Genomic DNA, 11,256 nt, shown 5'->3' on the forward strand with positions numbered 1-11,256 from the left:
TCACATTTTTACAAGAAACTCATAGTGATAATGAAAATCAAACTGCTTGGCTTAAAGAATGGTGATATTGTTTTAAGTCACGTGTCCTCTGAGGAGTAGAAGTTTTATTTTAAACCGCTTTCCTTTACCTCCGATGAGGCAGTTAAAGGATGCCTGCTCATAATAGGGGCGATAGTTGATTAGAAGATGCTTTTTTATAAATATTTACACGCCCACGACAATGCCCTGGCAGACTGCCAGCCAGACGAATACCTTTTCCTTGGTGAAGATATTAATTGCACTGAAAAGGACAAGATAGACAGGAATCAGATTTAACCCCAGGTGCAGACTGCCAGAGAGCTGCGTAAAATTTTAGAATAGAAATTTCCACCTGTCTGCAGTACACTGTGAGTGTCATTAAGAGCATCAACAAGTCAGTGAGAGCACTAGAGACGGACATCCTGGAGCTCCTGCGAGAGCTGGAGTCCAATCCAAATCGCAGGCTGGCTGAGGACCTCAAGAGTAAAAAAGCGTCACTGTTGACCTGTTGGACACAGAGGTACAGGGGGCGCTAACGAGATTGAGATTCCAGAGTGTATTGCAGGTGGACGGCCCCACACACTACTTCTTCAGTCTGGAGAAAAAACTGAGCCAGAGCAAATTGCTTGACAGAGTATTTGTGGAGGACCATGCAGGACGAGATTTTATGAAAAAAAAAGTGTGTTAAAATGGGAATAGGATTTTGGGGTGCCAAGAACATAGACATGTCTTTGTTTCTGCTGTACTGATTAATTGAATATAAAGTGTGAGTATGAGTTTAAAAAGTCTACCATAGGAGTTTGTATTCTTTATTACAAAAAAAACGTTGTTAAAAATAGGTATGGTTTATGCTTGAAGCCAGAAAGGTCAGTAAATTCCTTACAAAAAATAACAATTAAATTAACTTTAGTGGTGCAGCTTAAAACCACAAAGATCAGAAAATGAAATACTACCGATAACTGTATCCAGGTTAAGCTTTTAGCAGAGATACTGAGGTGTGAAAGTGAGGCAGTGATAATTTCAGAGGTAATAAAATGTATATTAAAACCTTAGCAACAACATCTTTTGCAAGGAAAGATTCCACTAAACAATGATAAGGGGAGCAGAGAAAATCTGAAATGAGCTGCGGGAGGTCAGCCGCAGAGAGCCGATATCCGCCACCGACACGGCTGGTGTTCAGAGAATGTAAGAATAGCGTCTGTTTCAAAACAACCAATTAGAAAAAATACCACCAGTGTTCTTCTATGTGATTGGCTTAATAGTCTCTAGAATGTATGAGCCACAAAAAAATCTATCAAACTCTAACCTCTATAGGAATTTAAGCCAGTAGAGACCGCTACCTCAGCATCTACAGCTGTATCAATTATATTTTTCTACTGGTGTCTATATATAGCCACACTATAATAATAATAACTATATTTTATTACTTTAAAATGATTGAACCCAGAACATGCTAAACACTTTGATTTCATACATTATCATTAATTGCTTAATCCTTTACAGAGTTGTGATGAGCTGAAGTCTAATCCAGCAGATACAGGGCACAAGTCCTTTGCAGGGTACCACACACACACACACACACAGGGCAATTTAAAATGACCAAACAACCTGAACAGCATGACTTGGGACTGTGGGAGGAAACCACAGTACCTGGAGAAAATTCATGCAGACACAGGAAGAATATGCAAACTCCACACAAACAGACCCCTAGGCCAGAATTGAACGCAGGACCCTGGCACTGTGAGGCAGCAGCGCTAAGCACCACACTACCGTATTTTGATTTTATTATTTGTACTTTTTCAGTACAAATCATAAATATTATAAATGAAAATGGTGACTGCAAACAATTTTAGTTCAAGTTAATAACAAAGAGCAAGGTTGTTTTTTTGTTGTTCTTGTTAAATAGTCCAGTAGATGGTAGTGTGTGCACTTACTGGAAATGAGATAATTACTCAAAATAACTTATTTTAAAGTTGTTTTTTTTTTTTTTTTTTTTTTTTATCAATTTCAAAGACAGTACAATAAATACATTTATGTATAACTGCAGTGTAGAAAATTGAAGCCGTATGAAAGAAAAGGTTTTTTTTAAATGTACATACAAGGTTTAAAAGATTAAAAAATATATATTTGGTTTAGATTTTTTAATCTTTTAAACCTTTTGTGTACATTTTTTTTTTTAAAACTTCTCTTATATCTATCTTTTCACTATTGTTTCTTTCCCTATATTAGTATTTATTGTTACAATGTTTACATTTTATTCTTATAATGTAATTATTTATTTTGTCTTTGTTATTGTCATTGTTTATTGTCACTATTTTTTTTCTTCTTTTTTTTAACACAGCTTTTTTCCTTTCATTAAAATTGCAATGATTCAAAATGGGTTATTTGTTAAAATTATGATGCCACCTTTGAATGTAAACATCAATATCTCTTTCCTACTCTCACCTGAAGAAGAGACCTTGAGGTCTTGAAAGCTTGTGCTTAATTATTGTTTAGTTAGTCCAATAAAAGGTATCACATCTCCTTTGTCTATCATCTCTGCACTTATACGGCTACCACTGCATCTATCAACGACAAGCTTTATTAAAAAAAAAAAAAGGTAAACAATGTAATTAACACAATGTGAGTGTGGCTCTTAACACAAGGCGCTGTGTGGCGGGAACTGTGTGTTCATATCTGTATAGTGGAACTTTTCTACTCACATGTAACGGCCTAATTGTGCTGCTATAATAATAATCCACAAGAGGGCAGTATTGCCCTTGTTAAACCGTGCTTTTTTTTATTTATTTTTTTTATAGGCTGTTAAACTTCTAGACATGGTGTATTCTGGTCTTTGTCATATTAATTCGTGGCTAATGTTCCATAAGTACTTGTATTAAAAGTGGTTTCTTGGATTATTTTAAATTAAGTGCATGGTTTAATACTTTTGTCTGTAACTGAATATGTTTGGCATGGGTTATTTATGTGGCCCATACATCAGTTTGTTACTTCCGACAACCAATACTATTAGGTGAGTTCTGATTGCATTTGACACACACACACGCACATAGACAAATGTTACAAAAAAAAAAAAAAAAAAAAAAAAAAAAAAAAAACAGCAGAAAAACATGTTTTATAAAACTAAAACAAGGCTATATGAATGCAGTGGTGACATAAGTTTAATAATTATAATTAAATTTAAAAAGAGACAATATATAAGTATGAGTAAGTATCCATAATTTATTTTTATAGTTGAGGAATCATATCGTCATATAAATAAATAAATAAATAAAACAATCGAAGCGTACCAGTTGCAAACCTGTCACGTACCAGTACTGGTACGCGTACCACAGGTTGAAAACCACTGGCACGCAGTTTTCACAGTGACAATATGTGGCTTGTTTCTTTCAGAGGCACCGGAAATGCAGCCACTTGTTGCTATAGTGACGGTACAGCGTTCAAAGTGTGTGAGAGAAGATAATTTCTTCTCTTGTGTTTGTTTGGACTCAACATTGTGGAGTCAACGTCGTGGCTAACTCGTTCCTGACTGAAATAATAACTTTTATTACAGTCTTGTGAATACTCATACAACGTTAAGGGCAGTAACGTGCAGTGTCGTGTGCAATCTATAAATTAGGCAGCTGCAAGCACAACGCCGACGGACTGTCAGGACGGGACGAATCGCAAAATGGCGATGAACCTTGAAGATTATTTTCGAACTGTCTATGAAGACAAGCTGCTTGTGTAAGTTTAGTTTGTTTTGACGGTAATATTCTGTTTATTTACCACTTTATATCGACGTACCACTAGTCTGCTATTTAAATAAGTGTAGTTAATATTTGCTTGTTTAACTGTTGGATTGTTTTGGTAAAAATGGCAACAATAATACTTGTTTGCATCTGTCCCGTCCAGTAAGATGCCGGAGAGGGAGGACGAGTATCTGACGCCAGCAACACAACTCATGGAGAAGAGGAGGGAGATGAGCGAGGTTGAGCAGGCACTGGCAGCACAGAAAGAGGTATAGTCAGGGGGGAAAGAGAGAAACTCGGGGAGATAGGAGACACTGGCATTACAGCGAGGGGGGGAAGAGGTGGATTCAGGGAGAGATAGGAGCAGGCACTTGCTGCACAGAAAGAGGTATGGGGATACAAAGAGAAAAGGTGAGGGAGCAGAGAAAGGAAGGGGTAGCAGGCCCAGGCAGTACAGTAGGTTGGGAGGAGAGAGAAAGAAAGAGGGAGAGGAGAACCTGGGAGCACAGAAAAAAGGGTAGAAAGGCAAGAGAGAGGGAAGAGTGGCCTTGCTGCACAGAAGGAGGTAGGGAGGGGAGCAGACCTTGCTTTTTTTTTATTGTCGTTGAGCATTTAATGAGCTAGCAGCAGTACGGGTAGCTTAATGATGAGTATCTGAAACTACAGTGTTAGTAGTCGTGGGTACATTAGTGTGTGAGTGATGATGAACTGAAATGTGAAGCTCTCTGGGGTGAGCTGTACTGTGTGTGTGAATGAGTGAGCTGTTCTGTGTGAGTGAGCTGCGCTGTGTGAATGTGTTGCTCTTGTTGCAGGAGTTCCAGATGAAGATGGAGAGCCTGCAGCAGCGCAGAGAAGAGCTGGAGAGGAAGGAGGAGCAGCTTAAGGAGTCCCTGCTGAAATTCAACAAGTTCCTCAAAGTAAGGACACAGCAATAACACAAGGGTGGGCAGAGCTTGGTGTCAGTTTCACCAGTCAGACCGGTCTCTACTAAATACCCTCATTTTCCTGAATAGCTAGTCATCCACTCTTCAAGTGTTTGCAGTTTAATAAACAATTGCCTTCGTACCTCAAATCCATTACCTATCCATGCACATGACTGGGTGGGATATTTATTTTTCTTTTTAACACAAGTGGTATCAGTGGTCTTAGCTTCTGCTATAGCAATTGAGGAGGTTCCCCAGTTAATTGTCAGAGCTGGTGCTCTTGAATGGTTGTCTAGGAGAATGACTCTAAGCGGAGCCGCGCTGTGAAGAAGGCGTGTGATGCGAGGGAGATAGCGCAGCAGAAGAACAGGGATGCAGAGAGGCTGGGAGAGGAGATGGCTATCCTGGAAGCTAAAAAGGAGCGCCTGCAGAGGAAAGTGGAGAGGAACGCCATCTTCTGGAAGTACCTGGAGAAAGTGACCAAGAAATCGGAAAAGGTAAAAACACTTTCTAGGACAATTCATGTTTCCTGTGGAAATTCAGTCCTGAAAGGTAAGGACGATAGCTAGAGCCAGGCAAGGTTCCCTTTCATTTAACTATTTTATTTTCATACATTTTTTAAATACACACCCTCTCATTTAGTTTTTATCAATTATTTTCTGTTTTATATTTGTAATTCATTTAGAACAATTTGTAGATTTTTATTTTTCACTTTGACATTAGGACTTTTTTGTGTTGATCAGTGGCAAAAACACCTAATTAAATCCATTTTGATTCCATGTTGTAACACAATAAAATGTGGAAAAGTCCAAGGGGGGTGAATACTTTTGAGAGCCACTGTATAAAATAGGACTTAAGCAGGAGTTTTAAAAAAAGAATGGAACCACTGTGGGTGTAACAGGCAGTGTTGTGTGATGCACTGCCACTGCAGATTGTCATCCCCTGTCAATGAGCTCAGAGGAGGTTCAGAACTTTAAAACCATTAATGCCGAGCCTGGCCTGTTAAATGCCCTGGACCTACTAAAATTGCAACAAAAGCTTTCTAGGAGCATTCAAAACTGTAGCAGCTTGCGTTTCACCATGAATTTGGAAAAGACTACACACCTTGATCCTTTTCTCCACTTAGCGGTGGATATTTCTAGGCTAAATGCTTTACTAGAAGGGCCCTTACCTGATTTTTATATAAAGGCACCTCCAAAATTATTGGCGCCCTTAATAAAGATGAGCAAAAAAGGCTGTATAAAATTAACAACACAGGTAATGAGCTATATTGTAATTTTCCAAAATGTGGAATATATTGCTTTATTAATGATTTATTTATTAAGGATTCAAGGGAATCAACCAAAATTACACATTTCTCAAATTATAAATTTATTTCCAAAAAAATTAAGTGTCACAATTATTGGCACCCTTGTTTTTGTACTTTGTGCACCCTCCCCTTGCAAGGATAACGGCACTGAGGCTTTTTCTATAATTTTTATGAAATTGAAGAACACATTGGAAGGGATCTTAGACCATTCCTCCATACAGAATCTTTCCAGATCCTTGATATCATTCAGTCTGCACTTATGGACTGCCCTCTTCAATTCCAGCCACAGGTTTTCAATGGGATTCAAGTCCGGAGACTGAGATGGCCATTGCAAAGGTTGATTTTGTCGTCAATTAACCATTTCTTTGTGGATTTTGATGTGTGCTTGAGGTCATTGTCTTGCTGGAAGAGCCACTTGCAGCCAAGTTTCAGCTTCCTGGCAGAGGCAACCAGGTTTTTGACTAAAATGTCCTGGTACTTGGTGGATTTCATGATACCATTGACCTTAACAAGGGCACCAGGACCAGTGGAAGCAAAATAGTCCCATAACATCAAAGATCCACCACCATATTTTACAGTAGGTATGAGGTTCTTTTCTGCATACGCATCCTTTTTTCGATGCCAAACCCACCGCTGGTGTACATGGCCATAACACCTGATTCCAATCCAAGTGCCGGTGCTGTTTAGCAAACTCCAGGCGCTTACATTTGTTGGTTGCTCTCAATAAAGGCATTTTTTCTGGCAATCTTTGCAAATAGGCTATTGGTATGGAGGTGGCGTCTAGTTGTAGATTTGGAGACTTGGTGACCCCAAGATGCAACCAAGTTCTGTAATTCTCCAACTGTGGCCCTTTGATTCTTCTTTGCCTCCCGAACCATCTTCCTCACTGTGCATGGGGGCAAGATGCACTTGCGTCCTCTACCAAGCAGATTTACCACTGTGCCACTGGTTTTTAACTTCTTAATTATTGCACTAAATGTGGTAAGTGGTATATATAGGTTTTTTACAAATGACAAATGGATTTTACATGCATTTTGTCTCATTTTTATACCCCAGTGCAACAGGAAGCCATGGAAGGCCACAATACAGTTCCTTAAGACTGAGATGTACTTAAAGTAGAATGTTAATGCAGATTTAATTTTGGTTGATTTTATTTATAAGATTCTTAAAGGGTGTCTAATTTTGGTACCTATCTTTTTGAGAAAAAAATATATTGTTAAAAATGAGCATTTTCTCTGAGCAATTGTGTTAGTATAAAAGAATATAGTTTCCCATATTTTTGAGCATAAAATACAACTCATTACCTGTGTTGTTTATTTTATACAACCTTTTTTACTCATCTTTATCAAGGGTGCCAATAATTTTGGAGGTCCCTGTATATTAGTCCACAGCAACAATGACCACAATACCGTATGCACAAAATAAGACTTCTCTGTTTTTGTTATTTACTTTTTATAGATGAAGGAGATGTGATCCCTTTTGTTGGACTAATTAAACAATAATTGATCACAAGCTTTCAAGACCTCAAAGGTCTCTTCTTCAGGTGAAAGAGAGATTGATGTTTACTTTTTTATATGAACTTTTGGGAGTTTCAGTTAGCTTGATTTGAAAACACATTAACAATACAGTGCCTATATAAAGTCTACACCCCCTTGAACTTTTTTAACATTTTGTTGTGTCAGTGCCTCAGAGTTTCATGAATTTAAATGAGGATGTTTTTCCACTTATCTACACACCATACTCCACACTGTTAAGAGGAACCCTCCCCCTCCTGAGTTAGTACTTGGTGGAAGCACCTTTGGCAGCAAGGAATAGGTCTCTATCAACTTTGCACACCTACATTTGGCAAGATTTGATCATTCTTTACAAAACTGTTCAAGCTCTGTCAAGTTCCTTGGGGGGCGGTGATGGACAGCAATCATCAAGTCATGCCACAAATTTACGATCGGATTTAGGTCGAGGCTCTGACTGGGCCACTCTAGGACATTTACCTTTTTTGTTTCTTAGCCACTCCAGTGTAGCTTTGGCTGTGTGCTTTGGGTCATTGTCATGCTGAAAGGTGAACCTCCATCCCAGTTTCAGCTTTTTTGCACAGGGCAGCAGGTTTTCCTCAAAGACTTCTCTACTTTTGCTCCATTCATTTTCCTTTCTATCCTGATAAGTGCCCTAGTCCCTGCTGATGAGAAACATGTTGTGGAAGTAACAGAACTCAGAAGCAATCTGACAAACTGAAGCAAACACCAGACAGTAGGAAGAGCGATGTAAAACACATTCATATTTGAATCTACTTCATAACAGGCGTGAGATTGAGCAGGTTGCATTTATAATTATTAATTTCACTCCTGTAATGCACAGACACACACACACTTCCTTCCTGCAGCTCCAGGAGATCCGTGAGATGATTGGCCGCTTTGACACGCTGATCTCCACTCGGGAGCAGCTGCTGCACAAAGCCAGTGACAACCAGGAGAAGCTAGAGAGCCAGCGGCTGGAACTGCATCACTTCACAGAGGACAAGAGCAACCAGGTCCTGTATTACAACAACGAGCTGGCCACCCTGCAGGGGTGCCTGGACCAGGCCTGCTCCAACGCTGTCAAATGGGTGAGCCTCTGACACTGAGCAATGCTGTCACCGTTGTCAACTTGAGTTAACAATCATTATATATAAAAAATAAAAAAAAAACTCCACAAAGTAACCAGGATGATCGCATAACTTAAAAATCTGTGATTTTTGAATGAAAACCAATAGCACAAGTTTGATAGTGTACTGTGTAAACAAAACCCAGGAGTAGCTGAGAAAACAGAAAACCACAACCCATAGAGACTAGCAGTAGAATCTGGTGCCTTGAAAATACTGTGAAGGAATGATGTTATACCCTGAAGAGTTTGCAATTGAAGATTCCTTTTTCTCTCTCTCAGGAATCAAAGTGGAACCACATCCAGAACACAGCAGCCAAGAAGACCCTCCTTCTGGGACAGATAAAGATGGCTGCTCTGAACCTGTTTCAGCTGGTGAACAAGCAGGCAGGAGAGCAGGAGGTTGAGATCCCCATCGAGGACACGGACGGGCAGCTGGACAGGGTCAGTGCAGAGCTAGCTTCCTCCTCCTTCACACTCGAGATTCAGTGCAGAGTTAGCTTCCTGCTTCCTCCTTCCTCAGACACACTCAGGATTCAGTGCAGAGCTAGCTTCCTCCTTCCTCAGACACACTAAGGATTCAGTACAGGGCTAGCTTCCTCCTTCCTCAAACACACTCGTGATTCAGAGCAGAGATAGCTTCCTCCTTTCTCAGACACACTCGGGATTCAGTGCAGGACTAGCTTCCTCCTTTCTCCTACTCGGGATTCAGTGCAGAACTAGCTTCCTCCTTCCTCACACTCAGGATTCAGTGTAGAGCTAGCTTCCTCCTGCTTCCAACACAGTCAGGATTCAGTGCAGAGCCGAGGGACAGGGGAGGCAGTGTGGCCCAGTGGTTTAACAAAGGGAAGTTCTGTACACTTTTCCATTGTAAACACTGATACGTCTTTCTTGTTTTGTTGGCAGATTAAGATGTTCATCGTGGACCAGACGGATATCCTCCATGATCTGAAGAGCATGGACGCCAATCCCACCTCAAATACACTGTCGAACAACCAGTAGAAGGTAGGAACGTTCCTTCTCTTAAAGTACTGGAACCCAGATTGGATTTCATTCTTTGTACACAATTTGAAGTTCCTGGAATATGTAACCACACACATCGTCCCTTTAGTGACTTAATTATTATTTTTTTTAATTCCTCTGTTGGCCTCTTGTGGCAACAAGTCTTCTTCAGGCTACGTTAATTTGAACTTGTATCTTATTTCAAAACGTTTAATAAAATTACAACACTGATATCTATTTAAAATGAGTTTTTCTTTGTTCCAGACAATTTAAGAACACTCAGGAGAATGCAATCCCCATATCAATTTCACCTTGGAGAGACACCAGACAATGAGACAGGAGCCTGCTACCACTCTACTAGATATGGATCATTTTCAAATAGAAAAATGAAAGCCCTGCACATCTGCACTACCATTGGGAAACATGTTTAAGCCCCTAATGAACCGGATTATGGCCTGTTCCTATGATACTGTAGAGCTACCTTCCTCCCTGCCTGCCATTCTACTTCTAGAAAAGCTTGGGGCTTTCCTTCTTGAAGTATCTGTATGGAGCAAACCCTAAAAAAAAAAAAAAAAAAGAAAGAAAACCAAACCATTCATTAACAGCTTTGATACAAAAACTTAATGTGTGAAACCTTTTAAAGGGAAATGTAAAGACCAGGAAGTGATAGTAATTCATATTAGGAAAGCTGTGAAGTTGTTTATTTAGCTCCATGTGCTTTAAACGCTTAATATCTGTAGTTGGATGATTTGTATAGGAAATGCATTAAGGGTGGGAGGGCAAGGTATGAACAAGTAACAATGGTTAAAGAAATTATTTGTAGTTTTAAATAAAGCAGTGTGTCAGGATGTTTTCCAAGAACCTGAAGGTGTGTTCTCACCGGATGCGGCGCGCATGCCTCCCTCTTGCATGTCGCTCTGTAGTCGCCGCAGATCATTGTTTACACCGAACACGACGGGAAAGTCAGTGGGCGGTCTGTTGTTACATCACGGCTGCATGTACAAGCAACAAACAGTAAATGCCAGCGGGAAGGGAACATTTTTTATACAGACACAAAGCTTAGTAAAAAAAAAAAAAAAAAAAATTCAAGTAATAAGGAGCAAAACATAATTTGTATTTATAAAACCTAATTTTACCACCCCACATCATAATCTTCCCACAATTACCTAAAATATCAGGCAATTGTGTTGTTTAAAATAAAAACATGTTGCTTTTAAAAATTGAGATTGTTTTTTTGTGAGTTTTGACTGGTTTGTTGAGTATAAACAAGCAATGCAAGTTAAAGGCATCATTATCCACGGACATTATTGAGCACTATCGTATACACGATTTAAAAAATGCAACTACTGCCATCCCTTCATATAAGACTTTTGGGAATGTAAAAGCTGCTGGTACTGTGCATCTGCCAACACAATACTTGGAACAATGAACAGCAAGCAAAAAAAGGAATTGCTATTGCCCTGCTCTACAAGAGAAAGAAAAATAACGTAAAACCGCTGTGGGTCCACGACATCCTCAAGAAAAGAAAAAGGGACGGCCAATATAATCAGCTGATAGAGGAGCCCCGGTTTGATAATGGCAGATTTCAATCCTACTTAAGGTTGTATTACACAGCTCTAGAAAATCTGAATTTAGAACA

General features: G+C 39.5%; 1 protein-coding gene across 1 annotated transcript; it reads left to right on the top strand.

Annotated features, from left to right (window-relative positions):
- Positions 1 to 3,434: 3,434 nt before the first annotated feature.
- On the top strand, positions 3,435 to 10,465 carry LOC121299858 (coiled-coil domain-containing protein 42 homolog). Its single transcript, XM_041228016.1, has 8 exons — positions 3,435 to 3,741; positions 3,910 to 4,015; positions 4,559 to 4,663; positions 4,966 to 5,166; positions 8,359 to 8,580; positions 8,898 to 9,059; positions 9,522 to 9,620; positions 9,882 to 10,465. Exons 1-7 carry the CDS (start codon positions 3,686 to 3,688, stop codon positions 9,615 to 9,617), a joined length of 948 nt encoding a protein of 315 aa, XP_041083950.1. The 5' UTR covers positions 3,435 to 3,685; the 3' UTR covers positions 9,618 to 9,620; positions 9,882 to 10,465.
- The last annotated feature ends 791 nt before the right edge of the window (positions 10,466 to 11,256 follow it).

Source organism: Polyodon spathula, chromosome 25 (assembly GCF_017654505.1).
Source record: "Polyodon spathula isolate WHYD16114869_AA chromosome 25, ASM1765450v1, whole genome shotgun sequence".
Lineage (NCBI taxonomy): Eukaryota > Metazoa > Chordata > Actinopteri > Acipenseriformes > Polyodontidae > Polyodon > Polyodon spathula.

Excerpts from the sequence above, each read along its gene's own strand:
- LOC121299858 (XM_041228016.1), top strand. The coding sequence starts at position 3,686 with ATGGCGATGAACCTTGAAGATTATTTTCGAACTGTCTATGAAGACAAG. Across the intron at positions 4,016-4,558 it reads CACTGGCAGCACAGAAAGAG|GAGTTCCAGATGAAGATGGA; the intron begins GTATAGTCAGGG and ends CTCTTGTTGCAG. Across the intron at positions 4,664-4,965 it reads AATTCAACAAGTTCCTCAAA|GAGAATGACTCTAAGCGGAG; the intron begins GTAAGGACACAG and ends ATGGTTGTCTAG.